The sequence below is a fragment of the Pantherophis guttatus genome, chromosome 1, assembly GCF_059756535.1.
Source record: "Pantherophis guttatus breed Tessera chromosome 1, ASM5975653v1, whole genome shotgun sequence".
Classification (NCBI taxonomy): Eukaryota; Metazoa; Chordata; class Lepidosauria; order Squamata; family Colubridae; genus Pantherophis; species Pantherophis guttatus.
Genome location: NC_142063.1, coordinates 185,744,068 through 185,770,257, shown reverse-complemented (window position 1 = coordinate 185,770,257; position 26,190 = coordinate 185,744,068). Strand labels below are relative to the sequence as shown.

The window sequence follows — 26,190 nt, the reverse complement described above, 5'->3', positions numbered from 1 at the left end:
CTGTAGAAGCAGAGCTTTTCTATGATATTTCATTTATTTGAAGTCTTTTTCTTTGTCCTTGACTGCCCATTTGTCATTTTCCAGTCCAGCTTGGCAGAAGAAATCCGGCAACTATTACTTTAATACATATGATTAAATCTCCAAATTTAATTTTTGTGATTCATGATTAACATCTTTTAATATTATAAATATTATAAATAGCACTAAGGGAAAAACAATTAATTGGAATGGCTACTTAAATACTTTTTACTACTCATTCTGTATTTAAATAAGAAAAGGTATATCTAAAGATTATAATCATTTTGATATTAACATACAATGTCAAAGGCAGGTAAACCTGGTCATGCCCAAGACTTTAGTTTGCAGTCCTGGTATTGCAAAATGAATTCTGTATATTTTCCTATGGATTTTTAGTTACTTTGATCATGAGAAGGTCCTGGTTCAAATCTAGGTGGTCCCTCCCTCTGGGAGATTGAGATTGCCTGATATAAAACTAGTATGCGGCCAGTTGTTTACTTTGGATGAAAGAGTGGGTGCTGCTGAGAAATAAAAGAACGTTTGAATTAGCATGATCTGAGGTTTGGAAGGCATGACTCTATTGAACTATAAAGAATGTAGATTTTAAAAATTACTGTATCAGAAGTGCCATATTGAGAATATGGAATGAATATATTCCAAACTGAACTTGAAAATACTTTTATGGGTCACAGCACAACAAGTATTTTATAGGAAAGAAACAGCAGGTTAAGAGAAACAAATATATATGATTGCTGCTGCTGAGCAACAATATGCACAAAAATGGAAAGATTCTGAAACACCCACAATGGAGTAATGGTTGGTGAAGATGATGGAATTAGCAGAAATGGCAGAATTAAATTTTTGCTTTGAGAAAAATCAATTATTCCATTTATTAGTGACTTGAAACTCCTTATGGACTTTTTACTGAAAAAAGAAAAAAATGAACTGATGATTTAAGAGATTTGATTGGTACAAAAAGTAGATTATGGAGAGAAAGAAACTTTGAAAGCCATTTATTATTTTCTTATTAGGTCGTCTTTTTCCCCCCTTCTTATCTTTATATCTTTTCCACTTTTTTACATTTTTCTCTATTTCTTCTGTCTTTAATTTAAAATTTATATTGTTTTAATTGTTTGGGAAACCATTAGATAAATATTTTCAGAAAAACAAATTAGATAAAAAAGGAAGCCCTGGGATGAAAAAATTAAACTGCCTAACAGTACAGTTAAAATATTATTTTTTTCCCCTGGAATGACATGTTGATAATTGAGAGTAGGATACTGAAAGTTCAGTTTTTTACATTCATCTCTAATTCTCCATGTAATTCATTATCAAAAAAGGAATCTTTCTATATGACCACAATGGAGAATACACTTTTTTCTAGGTTTTGTATAGAGATACTGTGTGTGTTCTGTCTCTCTGTGTGTGTGTTTACATATATGCAACACAAATATAAACTGAAAATATTCTGGTTTTTGAGCAAAGAATCTTTAATTCCTATTCAAGAATTAAATTCCCAAGTATTGGAAAACTTTGTGCAAAGTTTGGTTTACAATAAAATGCAAACCTGATAGCAATTTGTGAATGCAACAATACATATATAGGAATTTGACCTCCATTATTATTAAATCAAATTATTTGCTCCATACAATTCATCTAGTGATGATTCAACTTTTTTTTTAGAAATTATTTGACTTTCCTCCCCTTAAGCCAGTCAGTCTGTCTAGAACCATTCAGACATCTCAAAATCTTAACACTTTAAGATACATGGTTTAAAACTCTCTTTCCTAAGAAACTATTGGCAATATTTTTCGATGCAGCTAGATGAGACAGTTTTTTCATACATTTTACATATACAGTAAGGTGACCAGACATCCCGCTTTTGGCGGGACAGTCCCGCTTTTGAGCAATTTGTCCCGCGTCCCGCGGCGTTTTAAAAAAGTCCCGATTTTTCATTCTGCCTCCTGAGTCCCCGCTGATGGCTAGAGGGAAAAAAACTGTTTGAACTCTTGCCGCGGGGCTTCAAAGGGCCGACCTACAGCTGATCAGTGTTAAAAAAAAAAAACCTTGGTATATTTGCGGCGCAAGGCAGCCCTCGTTTCCTGCCGACTTGGAGCGGTAAACAGCGTCTGGTTCAGGGAGCAGCCGGATTTTGCTCTCCATTGCTCTCTCGGTCCCCTGCAAGCTCTCATCTCTCGAGAAGCCCAACCAAAGTTTCCCGCGCCATTTCAGGGAGCGTTCCTCGAGAGACGAGAGCTTGCAGGGGGCCGAGAGAGCAATGGAGAGCAAAATCCGGCTGCTCCCCGAACCAGACGCTGTTTACCGCTCCGAGTCCCAAGCGACAGGAGAGGAGGGCTGCCTTGTGCTGCAAATATACCAAGGTGGAATCCTGATGCCGCCCTTACAGCGGAGAGAAGAAGCCGGATTTTGCTCTCCATTGCAGACACCAGATCGTAATGCACCACCTGCAAAAATGCGAAAATTTCCAAATGTAGCCCTGCCCTCTTACAGCTCTCCTGATGTTCAACTGTTGTCTCTCAAGGAGGATACTTGGCCAGCCTCATGCTTGATGTCTCCCACCTTGGCAGCTTTAAGACTTGTGGACTTCAACTCCCAGAATTCTCCACAATTCCCCAGAATGGGCTCGGCGGGAGTTGAAGTCCAAACGTTGTAAAAGAGCCACAATTGCCCAGCCCTGGGCTAGGGTAGGCTGATGCCGCGCGGATGGGAGGAGGGGCGGGCGACCCAGCAATTAAGTTGTGGTTTGGAGGTATATATGGGGGAAATTATTTGGTTTATTATTATTGATAGATATAATTAATTGATTTGTAAGAAATTGGATTGCATGGAAATAATTGGAATATTCATGTTCATATTGATTAATATACAAAAAAGATAGTTATATAACTAATTGATTTATATTAAAATGTTGAATTTGTATTAAACAACTGTATTACATAATTACATAATTAACCAATGTGAGGATGGATATAAAAATAGATGACAATGGGAAGGGGTATAATATAGAATAGAAGGGAAAAATTGAATTTGATTAAGATTAGAGATGAGGATGAAGGGTAATATTGGTTTTTTTAAAAAATAGATGAGGAATAAATATGGCAAAAAGGAAATATAGAAATTGTAAATTTAATTGAAATGACTAAACGCTGTTTAAATTTGTGAACCAGCCAAATATTCTGTTCAAAGAAAATACATTGTATGTTTGTATGTGTGTTTCTAATTACTGCTATTTATTCATATTTGTTCTCTTTTATTCTTTAAAGTTTAACAATTCATTCTTTATCTTAATATCTTTATATTTGTTTGGGGTTGGCTTTCTTCCCGTTCATCTTTTTTATTGTACAGCAATCTTTCTCCTCAAACCTACCACCTCTCTCTTTTCTTTCCTTCTTACTTTCTCTTCCCCCCACCTTCTTTTTCTCCTCCCTACTTCCTCTTCCTTTCTCCTCCTCCTCCTCTCTTCCTCCCTCTCTTACCCTCACTCCTACTCTAATTTCTCTTCCTTCATCCCTCTCTATTGCTGTATCCTTTAATGCATATGGACTACTCAGAGGGCTGAAAAAGTTATTTTTGACTGGTCCTCGCACTTTTGACTAGTCCTCGAACTTACGACTGTCCTCACATTTTACGTTTTTTGCCCTATCTTATCACCGTGGTGAAGAGAAGCAGTTGTGAAATGAGTGACATGGTTGTTAAGAATGCTGCACGGGCATAAATGTGAGGATGGTCATAAGTGTGAGGACCAGTCAAAAGTGCGAGGACCTGTCAGAAATGACTTTTTTCAGCCCTCTGGTTAGTCCTTTTGTGCATATGGACTACTCAGAGGGCTGAAAAAGTTATTTTTGACTGGTCCTCGCACTTTTGACCAGTCCTCGAACTTACGACTGTCCTCATATTTTACATTTTTGCCCTATCTTGTCATCATGGTGAAGAGAAGCAGTTGTGAAATGAGTGACATGGTTGTTAAGAATGCTGCACAGGCATAAATATGAGGATGGTCATAAGTGTGAGGACCAGTCAAAAGTGCGAGGACCTGTCAGAAATGACTTTTTTCAGCCCTCTGGTTAGTCCTTTTGTGCATATGGACTACTCGGAGGGCTGAAAAAGTTATTTTTGACTGGTCCTCGCACTTTTGACCAGTCCTCGAACTTACGACTGTCCTCAAATTTTACGTTTTTGCCCTATCTTGTCACCATGGTGAAGAGAAGCAGTTGTGAAATGAGTGACATGGTTGTTAAGAATGCTGCACGGGCATAAATGTGAGGATGGTCATAAGTGTGAGGACCAGTCAAAAGTGTGAGGACCTGTCAGAAATGACTTTTCAGCCCTCTGAATAGTTCCTATACACATAGCCATGGCCACCCGGTCACATGACCAGCTAGCCACGCCCACCCAGTCACATGGCCTCCAAGCCACGCCCACACAATAAGCCACGCCCACAATGGTGTCCTTCTTACCAATGTTAAAATCTGTTCACCTTACCCTATACACATAGCCATGGCCACCCGGTCACATGACCAGCTAGCCACGCCCACCCAGTCACATGACCAGCTAGCCACGCCCACAATGTCCCTCTTTACCAATGTTAAAATCTGGTCACCTTAATATACAGTGGTACCTTGATACTCAACTGCTTTGAAACGCATCAAATTTGGTATTCAATGAATTTTGACACAAAAATTTTGTCCTGGTACTCATTGTTTGGTACGCCACACACAAGCTAGAATTTGGTGTTGGCTGCCTTGTGACTCACTACATTATTCCTTATGGGAAAAAATTGTTTGGTACTCAGTGTTTTTGGAACTCATTGCGCCTCCCGGAACCAATTAACAATGAGTACCGAGGTACCACTGTATAAGTACAACAAGGATTAATATTGAATTTATACATGGGGCATCTTTTTATCCTTATTTTTGCCATTCCTTTTCACTGACATAGTACATTATTATTTATTAGATGTATACCCCACCTTTCACTCAGAAACTCAAGGCAATGGATGTATGGTATTCTCTTCTCCCTTTTCCCCCAAACAACCTATGAGGTAGACTAGTAATTACTGGTAAGTAACTGACCCAAAGTGACTCAGTGGGTTTTTGTAGTTAAGGATAGACTGTTATAGTCTAATAGCATCTTTTTCATTTTGTTAATTATAGTGCAAAATAAAAAATAGCAAAAATAACATAATATGTAATGCATTTACATCCCAGTAGCATTTGCACTTTTGACATTTTTAAATTTTTTTCTATGCTTTTCTTATGGCATTATTTACTTTGGAAACATCTCTCTGCCTGTGCTATTTTGAACAAAATAATCATAATAAAAAAATACACTACACCAAATATTTTGAGAAATATTCTAGTATTATTATGCTAAATACTGTATATGTGGTGTCGAAAATTGATTATTATATTCAGAATAACACAGGCAGTGTGATATTTATACTATGCTAAATGAAAGCCAGTCAAGGCATCAGACTAGAAACTATGTGGTTGTGAGTTCTAATTTTGCCTTAGGCATGAAGCCAGCTGAGTGACCTGGAGATAGTCATTCTCTCAGTGCTAGAAAGCAGGTAAGGGCAATTCATTTCTGAGATTATTATTATTAGATTTTTGTATCCCTCCTTTTTATTAATAATTTTTATACACTGTAAAATGTCAAACATAACTAATACTCCTTCCTCCTATTATCACCACAACAGCCAATCCTATGAGGGGATTGGGCTAAGAGAGAGAGAATGATTGGCCCAAAGTCTCCCAGCTAGCTTTTATGTTTGAGTTGAGACTAGGGCTCATTCACTCCTGCTTTCCAGGCTCTCTGTCTTCACATTACACCAAACTGAAATCCTGTCAAGAAAGTTGCAGAGATTTGTTCAGGTGAAAGATCAAGGAATGACCATTGACCTGAAGGCACAAACACATGTATGCAAAAGTACGTGAATCGAATTATGCCAACCATGAGGATAATGCTAGACTATTACAGTGGTTGTCCAGAAATAGGTATTCTTTCATAATTACTTAGGAATTGATATTATAGCATTATGTTTGTTGGTTTATTGTACTTTAGACCCTTTTTTCTTGAGTTTTACAAGATATTTGCTTTGACTTACAGACATTTTTAATAACCTTGAAGCTTATCATATTTTAGAAATACATAATTTTCATATTTTGATAGCAGAGCAACTTTTGTGGGTCAGTAATTTCCTGAGCTTGTAATTAAAACTTTGATTAATCTTTTACCAATATTTTTGAGAGATAACCTTTTTAAATACACCATCTTCATCTAATGGTTAAAGCGCCAGGCTAGAAGCTGGTAGACGGTAGGTTCCAGTCCAGCCTTAGGCATAAAAGCCGGCTGGGTGACTTTGGGCCAATCACTCTCAGCCCAACCCACCTCACAAAGTTGTTGTTGTAAGGAAAATAGGAGGAGGAGAGTTTAAAAAAAAGTAAAAAAAAAAAAAAGTTGGCCACGCCCACCCAGTCACATTACCCCCATCACCAAGCCATGCCCACAGAACTGGTAGTAACAAATTTTACATTTCACCCCTGTTGTAACACTACATTGACCTTTTTGCTGTTTGGAAGAAAGTTCCACTGAGGCTTTTGGATGTGGGCAACAAAAATACAGACAACCATTAGATGGCAGCAAAGTGTTAAAGTACGTTCCTTTCTGCCCTCTAATGCAATGGTCACCAACTGGTGGTCCATGAGAAAATTTTGTTGGTCCACAGAAAAATTGTTTGCATTTTTTTATATTGCACTAAATCAGGGGTCCTCAAACTACGACCCCTGGGACGGATACATGCAATGAATTTTTGTGTTGCTGCAGAGAGTCTCTCCCTTTGGGGTCTTTTTATGTGGATTGGAGGGGGGGAGAAATTCCAACTTGGGGTCTGCTTTAGCCTCCTGGTGCGGGGCTTTGGGCGAAGGCTAGAAGGAAGTGGTGAAGAGCCAGAGGACCTTGTTCCAGTGGGACTGCATCATGGCCTGGAACTGGCTGACCATCTCAGCCTGCTGAGCCTCCAGGTGCCGGTACCTGGATTTGCACTCCCGCAGGTCTTCCCTCTGCTTGGAAAGCCTATGCTCGTAGTCCTCAGTGAGGTGCTTCTAATGAGCCTCCTTCTCGGTCAGATCCAATTTGAACTGAGTCAGCTGTTTTGCCAACTCTTTCTCATGGTGGCTGCTTAGCTCCAACAACTGCTTCCTTTCGGGCCCTAAGGAGCCTGGACTGGGAGGGGAGAGGTGAGTAAAGGCTGGCGAGGCGCACCTCGACTTGAGTGACATTGAGTTGGCCATGCCCACCCAGTCACATGCCCACCTAGCCACGCCCACCCAGCTGGTCATTAGGCAGATCATATTAGCCGTCCGCAGGATTTAAAATTATGAATTTAGTGGTCCCTGAGGTCCAAAAGACCCCTGCTCTAGTGGTCATTGGGAGTTTTGCAGACCAGATCCAAGTAAATATAGAAATTATGTGTGAGGGTTATATGATGTCCTATTATGCTAATAGTCAATTATCAAATTTATATGTGACCTGATCAAGTAGATATTTAAAATGTGCATTTGGATGGGAAAGGGGGAGAGAAATATAATATGACCATTATTGCATTGTTTTAGTTAATGTTTTGTAAAATTGTTACAATGCTATCATTAAAATTTGAAATTGTAAATGATAGTGTGCTGATGTCTCATTTGCTGAGAAATTCTCTTTGGTATGATATTCCCTGACCAATTTCTTCTTCGGATCACATATAATACATTTTAGATAGTCCTTTAATTTTTGTAAATTGATAGTGTAACACTGTTAATTTTTTGGAGTAAAGATTGTGCAAGATTTTGTTTTTTTACAAACCTGTATTTTGTCCAGTCTTGCATTATTATCTTTAGCAATTATATTTTACAAACATTTCCCCAACTGCTTCCTAAATTTCCAATATTGTAGCCTGGAAGAGAGAGATCTTTTTCACCAACTTTATTTGAGCGTTTTTAAGCTCTTAAAACAGTTTTTGTTTTTTTTAATTGCCGAGGAGGAGGTAGGACATTTTCCCTTCAAAAGTCACTGTTTTAAGTTTGACTTTTCCCCTCAAAGACACTGTTGATCTACAGTACTTTCACAAAGTGGTATCTTTCCACCTCATTTGCACTTGCAGAGCCTGCAATAAATCATGTAACACATTCCATGGCAGTTGTGGGAGAGGTGGTATGTATAAGCATTTTAAAAAAGGGATTGAAGTCAATGGAAGTTGAATAAATATGTTTAATAGGAGATTTTTCTGAAATGTTACATGATGTGCCTGTGTGTAAGAGTAGACTTAAAAACTAAGTTGAACAGTCCTGCCATTTCCTCTATGTTCAGACTATGAGTAATATATAATAAAAGAATTGCTTACATTTTATTTCTCATTTTTCTTTGCATTACATTTTTACTCAAAGTCTACATTTGTGTACTGAAATATGCAATAAAATGATGCATTTACAATTAGTACCTAATTTCCTCTTCCTGTGTGTGGTCTGCTTTAAATATAAATATACCTTGCTGCTTACTGCTAATTTCCAAATTTCAAATTAAAGCATTGTGCTTGTCTTTTTTTATAGTGCTCTTTTAAAAGTTGCATGATTTGTCTATTTGAAATTGCTGTTTGGGACAGACTGAAGTTGGTGCCTTCAATGGTCCTGTGGAAGATGCTTTGAAGAACTTATTTCATCGTAGCTGACTCCATGCAACAGTGTTTTATGTGGCACCCATTTACTGCATGAGTTGATGCTTTTCTCTGTATAATTTCTGAAATGACTGGTTATAGCCCTGTCAAGAGAGTGGGAAATCCTTCTATATAGAAATGAGCACAGGACTGACTGATTATGATGAGGCTTGTTGGTAAATAATGAAAGGATACTTCTCCGTAATTGATATTGTATTTGCCAGTCCTTAATTGTCACCAGATCCAAATTCACCTGTGTGAAGTACGGTAGTTTTCTTTTCAGTTCCCATGAAGGGAAGATCATCTTTGACTAGCTCCATGGTGTTTGAATTGCAAACTGAGAATCTTTGGTTGCAAAGCAGCTTCTCAAAGCACAGTAGAATGGCTTTCTGAGCCTCTATTTGAGAAAATCTGGAGAACAGATGAAGTGCCAGAGGAGAAGAAGCAATGGTCTATATCCGTGATGGCAAACCTATGGCACGCATGCCACAGGTGGCATGCGGAGCCATATCTGTGGGCACACGAGCGTTGCCCTAGGTCAATTCCAGCATGCATGCGCACGCCGGCCAGCTGATTTTCGGGCCTTCTGGGCCCACTGGAAGTTGGGAAACAGCCTCCGTGGGGGTGGGAAAGGCTGTTTTCACCCTCCCCAGGCTCCTAGAAAGCATCTGGAGCCTGGGGAGGGCGAAAAACGGGCCTACCGGGCCCACCGTGCCATCATGTGCCAAAAGCATGGGGAGCGCAGGGGGCAGGGCGCAATTAATTATGAGTGTGGGCATGCACACATGTGACCCCCCCCTCGCGCTCCCCCCGCTTTTGGCACACGATGGCAAATATGTTAGCCATCACTGGTCTATATTTTCACAAAGATTGAGAGAACTGAATGTGACAGTGTGGGAAGTACACTCCAAAAGGACAGTGCCAGAAACCACTAAAGCAGTGCCAAAAGACTTAAAACAACTCTTCCCCCTTTAAGAAATTCAAACCCCCAGAGTAGGCGTGGCCAGCATCAGGCGATACTGTGTGGATTCTGGAGCTCCAGGAGAGCACCGATATCCTAGCCGATTTTAGGGATCCCTAGGGATCATAGCTGTCTTGTGAAGACAGCGAAGAAAGAAGATGCTGGCTGGCATGGATAGGGAATGGGCAAGTTCCCTGAAGTGCCGGCATTAGTCTTCGACCCGTCAGCGAAGGAAGGCAGCCATTAAGGAGCTGTCCCAAGCCAGAACGGCCACGATCAGAAAGAGGGAATGTCGGAGCGGTAATTGAATGGAGTATTGTTGCCGGGAGAGTAATTAGCCAACTCACAGGTAAAGGAAAAAACTTTTAACAGCTTGAAAGAAATCCCAGCGGAAATTGGCGGCTAATTAGCACTGGGGAATTTAAGCAGAGAGAGAGAGAAAAAAGGAACTTTAAAATCAAACCTAAAGCCCTAAAAGGAATCTTCCACCTGGATTTATAATTGGATTTGGAAAAAATAAGAAGATAAGGAAAAAGGAGACAGAAAAATATTTTTTTAAAACAATAAAGGATTTAATTTGGAAAAGAGAGAATAAACGTTTGTTCTTGTGGATTATAAAATGGAGATTTTGTTGCCAGAAGACTAGTGAATTGGAGAAGACATTTGTTGGTGGAAAGAACGTGAGAGAGAGGTGTGGGAGTGCATATTTGTGCAGCTGAAGCAAGATTAAAGAGACAAAAACTAAATTGTACTGGCTCAAGTAAATATTTGAAGTGGACATTTTTTTTAAAAGAGATATTATATGGACTTTGAAACCTGAAGTATAAGAACAAGCTTAAAAATCCTAGCCTTTTAAAATTGAAAATATGGAGAACTGGGAGGATGAATATGAGACACTAAGGGAGATGTTTCAAAAAATAAGGGAAGCATTTAAGGGAAATAAAGAAGCAGAGGATTGGTTAGATGGCCAAAAAAGAAAGAGAAAAGATGAATGAGAAGCAAAAGAAACAAGGAGATAATATTGAAAAGGAAATAATTGGAAAAAAAAAGATAAAGATGATTACACTGGGTTTAACAGTGATAGAATAAAAATGGATAAGGGAAAATACATCTCAAATATGAAGAGAAGAGAAATAAATGGGGAAAGATTGAGAATGAAAAGCAATAGAATTAAAATTAAAAGAAAAAGGCTGAAGGGGAGAGATAAGATAAGATAAAAGAAGAAGGTAAAGAAATGGGAGAAAGAGAGGGAAACATCAAGAAAGAGAACTGTGGAGAGACCAAGAGAAAATGGTTAAGAGTCAGTGAAAATATTAATTTGTCAATAAAGAGAAGGACACTAGTTGTAGAAATTGTATGTGAAAATGCTGTTAAATGAAAAATAGAACAATGTAATGTGAAAGAAAGAATGATATTGGAAGAAGCACTAAAAGGAGAGAATAAATTATAAGAATTAATTGAAATTAAGATGGAAAATGGAAATTAAATGTAAAATTAAATGAAATTGAAATGCAAAAAATGATTTAAATAATATACTTGTAAGAAGTTGTAGGAAGTTAGCACCCACCCCTTTCCTGGAAGAGTGAAATATTTTAGAAAATATGAAAAAGGCAGAAATATGAGAAGCATATTTTACAGACAAAGCAGCTCCCACCTTCCTGCCCCCCACCCTTTGTCAATGGGCCATTAAGGCCTGGGCCAGTCTACTCTACATAACAAAGATCTACCTCCTTCAGGCAGAGCCATAGTAGGAATTGTCAAAGATAGGATTAGCCCTCTACACAATAGCAGCAGAAACTCACCACATGTGACCTGGGAAGCACATGTGACCATCAGCCAGCAAGACCCCCACCCCCTGGGAGTCTGGCAACCAATCAGGATACTCTTTCGGGGCCCCAAGAAATGCAGAGCCAGAGAGAGCATAAAAACCCGAGGATTTACTGTATCTGCCCCTTTTCTGTTCAGGAACTCAAGCCATGTGATCCTGTCCACCATTAAACCATCTTTCCAAGCAGTCTCCATGTTTCCAGTGTCTGTTTCCCCACTTGGAGCAGAACCCAGAAGGATGTTTCTTCCAACAATTGGCGAGCCAGTGGGACTCCAAGCTAACCTAACCAAAGGACCAGGCCCAGGTAAGCCTCCCTTGCTAGCAGCAGACCCATTGAGTCTGTGGGTATGTTTTCGTGGACCTTGGCCATTTGGAACTAGGTTTTAAAGGGGTTTTGAGTTTGAGCTCAAAGGCTGCTTGGAAAGAAGGTGAGTACCTCTAAATTTTAATTTTGAAGTATGGAAAAGCATGGGAAATTTGTGTATGCCTGCATGTGTGTGAGTGAAGGCCCTTCTCCCAATTACAGCTGGATCTTGCTTCCTCTGTGCATTTCCTAGCCGCAGAAAGACTAACAGTCTGGAGAGCATGGGGGTTTTGCCAGAGCACAGGACCTTCTGTTAGGGAAGGAGGATGTGTGTGTGTGGGATTCCACCTGGAAAACAGTCTGATTTCACCTCTTTGAGTGACCTCTAGCCGCACCTCTGCCTACTGCTAGCTCCACCAAGCCATGACCGGTAGGATAGAGAAAGCAAGGGGGGGTCACCAAATGTGGAACTTTGTGTTTAAAAGGAATGGAAGCCGAGCGAAAGCCAAGCGTGTGAGGGGGGGTAATAAAATTGTGAAAGGGAAACCCGGTTTTGTCCAGCCCAGACACGGGGCGAGCGTGTGTGTGTGAGAGGAGGTGCCAGTACCACCTGCTGGGGTCAGCAGGTCCTCCCGGATCCCCTTTTTGGATCCGAAAAACTACGGCGATTCCCTAAGAGGAAGGGGCCCATACTTCGTAAGGGAATCGAAGTCCTTCCCAGAGCTTTTTCTCTGAAAACTGACGGCGTGCCACCCGGCTAAGTCGAAGTGATCCTTCCGGAGAAAAGGAAAGGGTCATGGGTAGCGATAGTTCGCGGGTGGCGGGGACCCCTGTGGAAGAAGTGCTCGCGGCCTGGGACGCCAGGCGGGTGCCCATATTGAGGGGCATGGATAAAAGGAAATTAGGAAAATTGTGTCAAAAATGGGCTTTGCTAAGAGATAACACCGGGAGACAAATTTGGCTAAATAAAGGTACTTAAAAGAAAAGGGAAATATATAAATAGGAATGTTGGGGATTTTGTTTGTTTTGTTTGTTTGTTTGTTTGTCTCTCTGTCTTCTATGCAACCACGTGGTATGTTTAAGATTTGTGCCTTCCCTAATTTAACTGAGATTTATGTGGGAATGATCAGTGTGTGTGAAATCTCAGAGTTCTGTTTTCTTCTCTTTGTCTTCCTTGTTTTATGTGTGTGTGTCTAAGTCTTTGTGCACCCTCGAGGTAATTGTAACTGTAAAATGTATCTGATCTCTAGAGACAAGAATTTTAAATTGTTAGAAAAGGAAAAAAAAGTTTGAAACAATGAAAAATGGGAGAGAGAGAGAAAAAAAAAGAAAGAGCCTTTGCCCTGTGTTTGTCTGGCCAACAAACACAGATTAAAGAGAGCATTTCATTTCATTTCATTTCTGTTTTTTTCTCCTCCTCTCTCTGTATCTTAAAGTAACAACTCAAGTTTATGAGGAAACATTTTAAGTTTGTTTACAAGAATAAAATCAGTCTTGCATTTACTGTATGTGTTTAAATGGGTTTACCTGTTCATCTCTTTCCTGAAGGATGTGAATCCAGTTTTTTTCTTATCTGTTGTGTCTCCATTTTGTTGAAACTGCATTATCTGTTTAGTAACTGCAATACTGTTGTGTTGTTTCTTTTCAAACTCTGCTTGCAAGCTATCTGCAACCCCCCCCCCATCTCTAATCCTGTTACATTGCCTTTCCTGGGAAGATTACCCAAAAAAGGGGGGAGGGGACCCTGTTCTAATGTCTTTCAGCCCTGCACAAAGGACTCTGCAACTTGTGGAAGCAGAGCACATGGATCCAGATGCTACCTCCAAAGGAGACCTTCCATCTGTTTGAACCAGGAATTGGGTTTGAATCCAGCCTCCACTGAAAGTCAGCACAGCAACCAGAGTGGAGCAGACCTTCCCAAGCCTGACTGACCAGCCCTACCACCAAGTATGCTACCCAGCAGACATTAAAGAAAAGACCCTGAGATGTATAAGTAAAGACCAAAAGACTCTTTTCAATTCCCAGAAGACAGCTGGAAAGACTATGAGGGGAGGGTGGAAATTCATTTTAAGGTTTTCTTTCTTGTCTCATTTATATTGTAATCAGTTTATTGTAAGAATTGTATTTGGGAGTGATTGCCACAGCAAGTTATGTACACTCTAGATTTCTGTCTGGTGGGGAGGAGAAATATGCCCAAAATGTTTGTATTGCCTGTATTGTAAAAGTAGCTGCATGCACATGCACACACAGAGAGACACACTATTCAGAATTAGATTGAAACTATTTCCCTCGCTTACCTCCACACAAAGCTTCTCCTAGGTTGATTTTTGCTCTGTGGCACTAAAAGCCCAAGGAGACTTATCTCCCTGCTAATTCGATGGGGAAGGAGGCAATCCCCCTCAGGCAATTCCCTTACTTGAAGAGATAGCAGAAAAAGTGATCTCCAAAACCCAAGCCCTGACTGTGACTCACAAATGATGCTGCCCAGTTGCCCAGTAAAGGAAAATATATTGCACTGGTGGTCTCATGAGTAGAAATCCCAGGGCTCATTATGTGTAACACCAAAAAAAAAAAAAAAAAAAAGGAATGGATATTGTACACTGGCTAACCTCAGTTTGGACTCACAAATCCTGGATGCAATAAAGAGCTAGGGCAGGTTCAGTAACCAACCCTTGGAAATGGGCAGCCTGCAATTTAAAGGAAAACCATGGCTGTGAAAAATTTTTGGGACATGTGCTTGCTTGAAACCTGACTGGAAGCTCACAGAAAGTGATATCTGAAATCTGAAAATAATTGGCATAGAATTTGAAATCTGAAATTAATTGGCATAGAAATTGGATACTGTAAAATTCTTTTTCTCCTGAAAGAACTTTTCTCCTGGCTGCTAGACCTTCATGGTTGAAAGCTTTCAGGAGCCACTGAAGGAATCCTTTTCTGTTGCCTCTATCAATGTCTTTCCCCTTTGCATTAGAAAATTAAAAGCACCCATTAAGCCTCCCTGATGTGATCAATTTTAATCTTTTGCCAAGAACTTGTTTCAAAACTCACGTTTTGAAAAAAAAAAGAGTAGGGATTGTAGGAAGTTAGCACCCACCCCTTTCCTGGAAGAGTGAAATATTTTAGAAAATATGAAAAAGGCAGAAATATGAGAAGCATATTTTACAGACAAAGCAGCTCCCACCTTCCTGCCCCCCACCCTTTGTCAATGGGCCATTAAGGCCTGGGCCAGTCTACTCTACATAACAAAGATCTACCTCCTTCAGGCAGAGCCATAGTAGGAATTGTCAAAGATAGGATTAGCCCTCTACACAATAGCAGCAGAAACTCACCACATGTGACCTGGGAAGCACATGTGACCATCAGCCAGCAAGACCCCCACCCCCTGGGAGTCTGGCAACCAATCAGGATACTCTTTCGGGGCCCCAAGAAATGCAGAGCCAGAGAGAGCATAAAAACCCGAGGATTTACTGTATCTGCCCCTTTTCTGTTCAGGAACTCAAGCCATGTGATCCTGTCCACCATTAAACCATCTTTCCAAGCAGTCTCCATGTTTCCAGTGTCTGTTTCCCCACTTGGAGCAGAACCCAGAAGGATGTTTCTTCCAACAAAGTAAAGTAGAAAAAATATATTGTTAAAAGTTAAAAGTCTAAGGGTTGGAAGATTGTTTGAGTAAAGATTTAAAAGAAAAAATGGAATAAGATGAAATATACTGCTGATAATTAAATAGATGAGGGGAAATTTTGAGAAATATACTTGATAAATGAAAGAAAGACCGGGGTTGCCTGGACTCCATAGTGGAAAATATAAAATTGAAAATGAATAAAGCAATAGAGAGGGATGAAGGAAGGAGAAGAGAGATGGAAGAAGGAAGGAGAGAGAGGGAAGGAAGAGAAGGGAGGAAGGAAGGGAAGGGAAATTAGAGTAGGAGTGAGGGTAAGAGAGGGAGGAAGAGAGGAGGAGAAGGAGAAAGGAAGAGGAAGTAGGGAGGAGAAGAAGAGGAGGGGAAAAGAAAGTAAGAAGGAAAGAAAAGAGAGAGGTGGTAGGTTTGAGGAGAAAGATTGCTGTACAATAAAAAAGATGAAATGGAAGAAAGGCAATCCCGAACAAATATAAAGATATTAAGATAAAGAATGAATTGTTTAAAGAATAAAAGAGAACAAATATGAATAAATAGCAATAATTAGAATTTAAGGGCAAATGAAGATGTTGTTTATATAAGAAAGCATAGAAATATTGAGACATGATAAAAAAGGGGGGGGAGATTTTGGCAAAAACTGTAATTGAGTAAAATGTATTTGAATTTGATTAATTGTATAAGATAAGATATGGCCAATGCTCTGTTCAAAAAAGATGTGGGTAAATGTGGCGGGGGAACCAATAAAACTTGTTTTTTTTAAAAAAATAAATTCAAACCCCAAAGCAAAAAACCAGCTGAAAGGAAAACTCAGAGCAGCTAAAAGCCATTAACTGCTATTACAAAAGTAACAAAGCTGACCATAGAAACACTTAAGTAGAGCAATAAAGATAAGTGGGACCAGGCTGAAAATAACTCACCAAGGCAAAACCAGAACTTCCTTTTCCTGGACCATGACAGGATAGGAAAAACAAAGGTCCTGGAACCAGGATTAACCCATTAAAACAGGAAGACAAAAACTCAGGGCAATCACTTCAACTAGAGGCACACCAAAACCCATCAAACTACAGATGCTTCAAAGGGAAAATAGGTATAAAAAACCACAGACACAGAATCCCAAACTGCTTGTTAGCCAGGAACGCTTGAGCTGTGTCACTACTTTCTCTTGCCTTCCTGAATTAAAGAGTTCTGCTTTCTGGCAGCTTGTTTCAGTGTCAATTTCTTCTCATCGCCGGTGACTGTTTCCCAGCTGGGGAACCAGGAAATTTCTTCTAACAACAGGTTGTGACTGGCTGAAGTGGTTGCAGATTGGAAAACTGAAGAAGGAAAGAAACACCAGACTAAAAGCAAGAAACAAAGTTTTATTGAATAATTTTGGACACTTGGGAAGCATCAGAAGGAGTAATTCATAACAAAACTACCCACAATGTTGATCAAGTTTCATATCCTACCAGCCTCTTTCCTCACTCCCTACCCCCATTATTTAAATTGCTTTTGGGGAAATAGTTAAAAAATAGCTGTATAGTTTCAGCATCAGCAAGGGATGATCACATATTAACAAGAAGTAGCAACATTGTTGAGTATCTAGCAGTATGGATGCCTAGTTAAGGCAAAAACAGAAAATACTTAATAGATAATTGAGCAGTGAGTTTGTTATTTTGCAGCTCACAAAATCCAAAGTAGTTGCTAGCCTGCAGCCCAACAAATATTTCTTTGCTGTCCCGTGAATGTTGGAGAAATTTGAAAGTGCCTGGGATTAGTATTTGACTTTTACCACACAGCATGAATTGTTATGATGGGTCAACTAGCAGCTTCCTACAGCTCCCTTCAGGATTATTCTTTCAGTCTGCTGAGGAATGATATGTTACTAGATAATTACCAGAACTTTATGCAAAGATTTAGAGCTGCATTTGACAATCTGACTTGGAGATATTTACAAGCTGCAAAGCAACCACAAAATTTATGAGTACGTATCAGATTTTCAATTATATGCTAGAGATGAGAGAGAGGGGTGGGGAGAGGGCCTTTAAGTTACTAATTCCTGATGACTATCTGGTTAAGTCACTGCAGTTTTCTTGGCAAGATTTCAGAAATGGTTTGCCACTGCCACCTTCTTAGGGCTAAGACAGAGGTGGGTTTCAGCAGGTTCTGACCAGTTCTGGAGAACCGGTAGCGGAAATTTTGAGTAGTTAGGAGAACCAGTAGTAAAAATTCTGACTGGCCCCACCCCCATCTATTCTCTGCATCCCAAGTCCCAGCTGATTGGGAGGAAATGGGGATTTTGCAGTAACCTTCCCCTAGATTGGGGAGGGAATGTATATTTTACAGTATCCTTCCCCTGCCATGCCCACCAAGCCACGCCCACAGAACCGGTAGTAAAAATTTTTGAAACCCACCACTGGGCTAAGAGACTGTGACTGGCTGAAGGTCACCTTTGTGCCTAATGTGTCTGTGCCTAATGCAGAACTAGAACTTACAATCTCCCAGTTTCTAGCTCAGTGCAACCATTACCAAAGTGGCTCTACAATATTCATAAATATCATAGAGATACTTTAGCCCCTGTTTAGTAGCTGTCTTGTTTAGTGGCCATTAGTTATAGTGATGAAAAAGTAAATTCTTCCATTTGCAACTTTCACAGTTCTGTAAACCAAAGAAAAGCTGAGGAAAGACCATTACTACAGTTTCCATTTCATTTAGCAACCATTTTGCTTAATGACCAAGTTGCTGGTCCCAGTTATGGTTTCCTCAGATCCTGATGCCAAAAACATGTGCAAAATGGAGTTGTAAAAACCCCTTTGTCCTCAGGAGAGAAACAGGAAATACCTTCATTGATGTTTCTACTATGGAAACTTGGGACACCCAGCCAAGACTTGAACAGTTCAAGTAGAAAGTCTCTGAGTCATGCTGTACTTGTGGAAGCAGCTATATTACCCCTTAAATTAATGGGCAGTATACCATCAACCGGAAACCAGGAAGCCAGTTCCCAACCAGGGAACTGCATCAAAAGAATTAGCCACTTTAAAAGAGTTTCTGGGCTGATTTATGGTTATGATGATCACTCGGATTATAGAAAGAAAAATATAATGTAACTACACAGAGAGAGATTAAAATACATTATACATATAGCTGCTGTGAAGAATATCAGAAGCCATTTATTTTTTCTTCTATGTCTTTTATCTTTTTCCTTCTTTATATAAGTTGTGTTAGTTTTTATCTTTTTGTTTAATGATACAGTATATATATATGTGGGAGCTGTGTGGCAGGTTTGTTAGAACATTGATCCCTTCCCGGCTGGATATCCACATTGGAGGCGGCAATGCACCCCAACACACTAGCTGCCCATAAATTAATAAGATACAAAGAACTACTGGATTCTCAAGGAAAATTAAAAACACGGCAGGAACTTAGAGAACAAGGTATAGAAATGGATTGGTGGCCCTACCTACAAATACAAACTAGATACAATAAAGATAGTGAGGAAGGAGGAATCGAAATAAATCCCAATTGCCTAGACAAATTACTAGGAGCTAAAGATGGAAACCTGATTTCAAAGATTTACAAATATTTATTAGAATTCGACCTGGCAGAAAATCTAGTTAAAGGACAAATGATAGCCTGGGCAAGGAATATTGGTAAAAATATACAATTGGAAGAATGGGAAAGGGTATGGGAAACCAACTATAGAATAACAAAATCAGTAGCATATAAGGAGAACCATTACAAGATGTGGTACAGATGGTATCTAGCCCCTGCGAGATTGGCGAAGAAGATTTGGAAATGCAAACATGCACAGGGAACCTTCTTTCATGTCTGGTGGCTTTGCCCAAAAATTAAGAAATATTGGACAAAAATAAAAATTTGGATATCAGAAATAACTGTTGAAGATATTGAGCTAAAACCAAAAATCTTTTTGTTAGGAATGCTTAAACAAAACATTAGAAAAGAAAAAAAATATCTAACATTACATATAATCACGGCGGCGAGGTTAGCCCTAGCACAAGTCTGGAAAACAGATCAATTGCCAACGGAGCAGCAAATAATTCAAAAAATCTATACATGTGCAGAAATGGATAGACTAACGTTGAAATTGAAAGATAAGGAAGACTCACAGTATTTTAAGGTATGGGACTGTTGGTATGAGTGGATAAACTAATGGAAAAGAAGGTAAAGTTAAAATTTAGTAAGAAATTAAAAGTAATAATCATACACCGTCATTAAGATAAAAGAGGAAATAAGTCACTGTGTATAATTGTACTTATATATTACATATATTTAGTTTCTAGTGATTAGTATTGTTGATTGTATTTTAATGTGAATGTTTTATATAATTTTATCTTTTTAAATTTAATAAAGTTTGTTTTTTAAAAGCAAAAAAATTAAAATAACATTGATCCTTGACACAGGTTCAAATCAGGGGTGGGTTCTAAAAATTTTTACTACCGGTTCTTGTGAACCGGTGCAAACCGGGAGCAACCCACCACTGGTTCAAATCCTGATTGGTGCCCACCTTACCAGTAAGGGTCTTTGATCAAAGCACTTAACCTGCTTGCCTCAGATATGAGACTGACATGAAGTAAGAGAATCAGGCCGATTTGGATATCATCAGGAATAACAAGGTGCACCACCAGGACAATCTAATGATAAGTGAGCTAATGGAGGAAACCATACATGACGAGACAAGAACATCTGGAACTGATATAATGATTCTACAACAGCAGACCTAATGAAAGGGGATATATGTAGCGTATGAGGGAACTATAAATGGACAGAAGTCCCACTTTTTTAAAAATTCTTCCACCCTACACAAATGCACTCATTTGCCAAGGAGGAAATTAATGCCCAGCTGCAAACTGCAATTTCATTGGTAGAGGTTGTGCAGTCAGGCAAGGTCATGGGGCTGCATAATGAGGATAATGGGTAATAAATGAGGCAGAAACCAAAATGAGGAAGATTCATTGCCGAAATACAGAAACAGAGCTTTACATTGTGCAGATGCAGAGCAGAAACAACATACGTGGCATCAGCAGGTTCTCATGACCGGAAGCACGCAGTATGGAATTTTGACCACGTAGCTTGGATGCAACTGGCAAAATGTTTGCATTACACAGAATGAGAAGTAGCTGAAGTTTCTACTTGGCCTTTAATAAAGGAGTCATGAAATCTATGAATTTCCCGCGAGAAAAAGGCAATACCTTCACCACTTGTGGGTCTTCCCCCTCTTCCTCTCATTCTGTTAATGGCTTTGATTGCAATGGACTCCTATTCATCTTTCTTGGACTTGCAGTGTTTGTCTCCTCTTGCCTGGCAGCAGCATCTCTTTACTATGTTGTTGCACTAAAAGCAGAACTAGCAGTCCTCACCAGCAAGCTGAATGGCAGGATTCAGGCAAGCAATTCATTTCCACAGCTTGTTGAGCCCTTGGGAGAAACCAAGGCAGCCAGCCCCTTCATTCCATACTGGAAGATGGCCAATGCAGTTTCCAGCCAGGTGAGTTGAAAACCTTTGGGCACTGGAGGAGTTGAAGAGAGAGAGGGAGAGAGAGGGAGGGAGGGAGGGAGGGAGAGAGAGAGAGAGAGAGAGAGAGAGAGAGAGAGAGAGAGAGAGAGAGAGAGGGAGCAATTATAGTCTTCATGATGCTTATTTGCCTGTGTTTTGTCAGGGAATTGTTTTGGGATCACATCGAGGAAACCAAAACATAATGTGGACTGGAGACAGACATAGGGGGAAAAGATCCCCCTCTCAGAGAGGAGAAACAGGTACGGTAAGATCTGGTTGGATGAAGTAAGATCTGATTGGAGATCATAGTGGTCTCTGGAAAAACACCTCAGGGTCCAGGACATTAAGAATTGTGGCTGAACATGGAGGGTCTTATATGGTCAAAATATCAGATGCTGATAGGGTAGACCTGAGATATCTGTAATAGCAAACTTTCCTGCTGAAAAGATGGGTGACTTTCAAGCTTCCACCCTTTAGATGAATTGTTGCTTGATGAACTTTAATCCTTCTCTCTCTTTCCCTGATCAGTTATCAGTGGAACTCAACTCATGTACATCTAACCAAAGGTGAACTTGTGTATCTTGTATATTTCATTTTATAATTGCTCTTATTAACATGGTTCATTTATTTTCAAAATATAATATTAGCAATACTATAATTCTAAACTGTCATTTTTTTTCCAGGCATAGTTTGAATGGGCCCCTAGCAACATGTATTCATTACAGAATATGAATGCACATTCCCTTGAACTAGTTTGAATTAAACACTCATTAGTAGTGTAGGAAGAGTTGCAATCAAAACTTTCCTGAAACTAATTATATTTTATTTCCTTTACTTGAATTCCACATTAATTTCCTTTTTTTCCCCTTCTGTCTAATTTGAAATATCTCTTTCTAGTATTACAGTCATGTCTGCAATTGATGGCTGACAGCAAAAGTGCCATTCAGCAACATGGTAATGTACTAATTTCTTAACTTGATTTTGCGCAACCCACCAATTTTCTGTGAGTAGACATATTCTGCCATTGCATTATAATTGTTCAAATGCAACCTTGTTCTTAAATAATGCAGGAAGGGAAAATCCAATTATATTTATTAGCATTTTACCACTCCACCTTTCCCACTTTTAGGGGAAACTCTGGATCAGCATTAGAGGTTCAAGTTTTCAACTCTGATGGTCCACTGTTTCAATGGATGACACATGGGAATGCACAACCAATTATGGTTTGTCCATAAGTTTGTCCAAAACAAAGGATTTGTTTGTTTCTATATCTTAACCAGTATATGCTAAAAAACTAGGATACCTGACTACAAGTCTTCTCCTACATTCCACTGCATTCTTTTAATTCACCAACCTTCTGAGGTGAGTTCAGATAGAGTCTGAACCCTAGTAGATCCATAAAAATATAGCTTCTGTCAGGAGGCTGTTTTTGAAACCTTGGTATACAAAAGCTACTTATCTCTTTTTTAAAATCCATATGTATTGTTAAAATATTGAAATAGATTACAAAGAATATTGAAAAAAGCACATATATTACAAAAAAAGTTGAAACAAGCAAGATGATACAAAAGCACTGCTACATTTGATTTTTAAAAGTCATAGCGAAAAAATAAAAGGTAAATTACCTTTTAGTGTTTCATCCTTCTTTTCCCTTTGTATCCTCAACACTAGTCATGGCTTAGTTATGTGAACTACTCATCAAACATTAATACTTGTTCTTAGTTTCTGTTTGAGCTACTCATCTGAAAGGCATAATGATTTTTTTCTTTTTAAAAAAATCATAGGAAATATACAAGGAAAATAGTTAATCCATGTTTAATGAGATACTAATAATTTTTCAGATGACTCAAGTATAGTTCCCTGGCTTCTTAGCTTTAAAAGAGGAACAGCTCTAGAAGAACATGGAAATAAAATACTGGTCAGAGAAACTGGCTACTTCTTCATATATGGTCAGGTAAAATAGAGAAAAAAGTTCTTTTACTAATCTGTCTGAAGTATTAATTTAAAGTTGTAATAAAATTTATTTGTTCAGGTTTTATATACAGATGAAATGTTTGTAATGGGACATTTGATTCAGAGGAAAAAAGCCCACGTCGTTGGAGATGATCTCAGTCTGGTTACATTATTTCGTTGCCTGCAAAACATGCCTGAAACCTCTCCTAACAATTCTTGTTATACTGCTGGTAATTATGAAAACCATCCTAAATTTATTGGCCTAGATAAGCATTTTACTGGTAGGAAACAGAATTAGCCATATAAAAGGATTCATTAGTGGATGGTGTGGTGGGCTATGCTGAACTCCTTACCTCCTTACTCATTAATTCCAGTTAATTCTTTCTTTTAATTTCAGTGGCAGGCAGCAACCTCTGTTAGAGAAACAGATGCAAAGATACACTGCTTTTTGCTTTGGGGCACATCTTTCTGTGTTAGGAAAATGGCATAAAACTGGGGACTGCCTGATGGACATAGGCATAAAATCTGTTAGGAATGGGGAAGAATGTTCTAGGCCTCTCAGGACTTAGAAAATGAATTGCTGCTGAGTGGACCCAAGTCCCTGAAGAAATTGAAATGCATGATTTATTATTATTGTTGATTGCATAGTCAGACAGGTATTTAGACTGGATTTGCCTACATTTGTCCATCTCTTGAGTCCTTCCTAAGGACTGGAATAGGAAGATTCTGTTTTTTGATGACGTTAAAGGTATTGTCACAGGATGTAAGCTGTTCCAACTAAGGCTGCTTTGCAATTAACTGATGGAGATTTGTTTATATTTTGACCATTCTCCAAAGAGTTTAGACTAATGTCCATGATCCCCCATCCTTTGAGCCTCATGAGAATTCTTCAGGAGAGGCTGGAATCTGAAAGAGTGACTGATCCAAAGCCCCAAGGCAGCTTCCATAATCTTAAACTATACTGCATATCTATTACACCGCACTACTGTAGTCTGCCTTTTCATCCATGTTGGAAGTCAAGATCCATATAGAAAAGGACTTACAGATAGTTTTTGATTTACAACAGTAATGGAACCTATCCATTACTGTCAAAAGTTGGGGTCTATATTAAATGAACCACACCATTAATAACCTCCCTATCCCTGCTCTCCCCAATGCATTCATTAAACAAATGCATGGGACATTAAGTAGAGCATGGGGTGACTTGGATGTGGGAGATCATGGGAGGCCTAATGCAGGGACAGGCCCACCCACATTGGACCTCCCAAGGCTTCCACCTATCCTCTGAGATACCTCACACTCGCTTCCTGCCGCTTGGGTTCCCCACATCCCTAAGGCCTCCTCCCTATCTACCCTGTCACAATCACACGCTTACCTTTCACGGATGTCCAGAGTTCAGGAAGTTGGAGTAGAGAAGGCCACTCCATTGCTGGGCCACATGGCAGAATTGAGGGGAAGAAATCCTTTGGGTTCTGCTATCCTTGCTATGTTTTGCTCCCCCAGGACCAGCAGCACTAGCTTTACGTTAGCATTGGTAATGCTGGAGAACCTGAGAAGAAATCCTGTTGGTTTTACTTTCCTCACAATCTTTGCCTCCCCCGGTGACAGCAATGCTAGCTTTACACTAGTATTGCTGGCCCTGGGGGAAACAAAGCATAGCGATGAAAGTAAACCCAATAGGATTTATTTTCCTTGATTGTGCCATAGGGCCCAGCAATAGAGTGGTCTTCCCTACTCCAACTTTGAGTTCTGGATATATTTGAAAGATAAGTGGGGACACAGTGACTGGGGGTGGGCGTGAGGAGTGTGTAGAAGCCGGTGAGGTGGAAAAGCAGGCCCAGTATCTGTGGGGACACAGTAAGCAGGATGAGGGGAAATAGGTGGGTGGATGTGCTGCAGTGTTTCTGTGGTCGATTAAATGGGCCAATGACCATGAGGGAGCTGCAGACATTGTAACTTTGAAACTAGTTCATATATAGCTTTTGGTGGGAAGGGTGTTATAACTTTGAATATTCATTAAATGGCCTATGGCATCTTGAGGACTACCTATATTTATTTATATACACCTTATTTATAGGTGTTTATAATGTGCATAACATGCATTGTTTAACCTCAAAATGAAAGAAGGTGGCAGCTTTGTCAATTAAGGACTAGCCAAATCATAGCCAATATGATTTGTTTTGGTCTGGGTATATTAGACTGTTGTACTTAAAATGATTGCAATGTTTTGGCAGGTGTTGCAAAATTAGAAGAAGGAGATGAACTTCAGCTTACCATACCACGGACAAGTGCCAAAATAGTCTTGAATGGAGATGTCACATTTTTTGGTGCAGTCAGACTTCTGTGAAAGTCTTTTTGATGTTATTAATTGCCTCGCTTTTTCCAGTGCACCAAGATATTTCAGGAATTATGAAATAATTTGAAATCATTATGGGAGTTTCTTGAATGTTACCTCTTTAGTGAGTAGATTTTTTTAAAAAATATATTAACTTATTCAGAAAGAGGAAATCTTACTCATGCTTGTCATATACTACCCTCTCATGTGTGGATTACCAGAAATGAAACTTTTCTTGTGAAAATATAAATAGCCTTATTACATAAGAAGAGTTGAACTTCTGCTGCATCAATTCTGGAGTTCAAAGTCTGTTCCCAAGAGGTTATCCTTATGAGCCCAGCAAAGTCACAGACAAGGTGTAAATATCTCAACTTTCCCTACATTTTCCCCAAGCAGCTGCAACTGGAGAATCAAGACTCGCATCTTGCAGTCTGCAGAAGAGGAAGCAAGAAATCATGCTGCACCTGAACAGCATCAAGTGTCCTACAGAGAGCAATAAAAATATGAACTATAGCAGGAAGTACATAGTTCCTCTTTAGGACACGCATAAACATGGTTTCAAATATGATCATAAATAAAAACAATGTTTATATGATTCTTATGCAAGTAACTATACCAGGATGTTAGATTTAAAGGGCTAAGCAAGCAATGCCGTGTATATTCTATTTATCCACCTGCTAATAATCTGCAGATAATTCTAGAATAGAATAGAATAAATAGAATAGAATAGAATAGAATAGAATAGAATAGAATAGGAGTTGGAAGGGACCTTGGAGGTCTTCTAGTCCAACCCCTTGCTTAGGCAGAAAATCCTATACCATTTCAGACAAATAGTTATCTAATCTCTTCTTAAAAACTTCCAGTGTTGGAGCATCAACAACTTCTGGAGGCAAGTTGTTCCACTGATTACTTGTTCTAACTGTCAGGAAATTCTTAGTTCTAGGT

General features: G+C 39.3%; 1 protein-coding gene across 1 annotated transcript; it reads left to right on the top strand.

Annotated features, from left to right (window-relative positions):
* The first annotated feature begins 20,409 nt into the window (after window positions 1-20,409).
* Window positions 20,410-25,840, top strand: TNFSF13B (TNF superfamily member 13b). The gene is made up of 6 exons (XM_087882217.1): window positions 20,410-20,948; window positions 21,121-21,217; window positions 21,855-21,911; window positions 22,799-22,911; window positions 22,990-23,140; window positions 25,145-25,840. The coding sequence occupies exons 1-6, from the start codon at window positions 20,616-20,618 to the stop codon at window positions 25,255-25,257; spliced, it is 864 nt and encodes a 287-aa protein (XP_087738343.1). The 5' UTR covers window positions 20,410-20,615; the 3' UTR covers window positions 25,258-25,840.
* Window positions 25,841-26,190: the final 350 nt, after the last annotated feature.

Bases quoted from the DNA above. Each gene is read 5' to 3' on its own strand.
- TNFSF13B (XM_087882217.1), top strand. From the start codon at position 20,616: ATGAAATCTATGAATTTCCCGCGAGAAAAAGGCAATACCTTCACCACT. The intron at 21,912-22,798 runs GTAATGTACTAA...ATAATTTTTCAG, and splicing joins AAGTGCCATTCAGCAACATG to ATGACTCAAGTATAGTTCCC. The intron at 22,912-22,989 runs GTAAAATAGAGA...TTATTTGTTCAG, and splicing joins ACTTCTTCATATATGGTCAG to GTTTTATATACAGATGAAAT.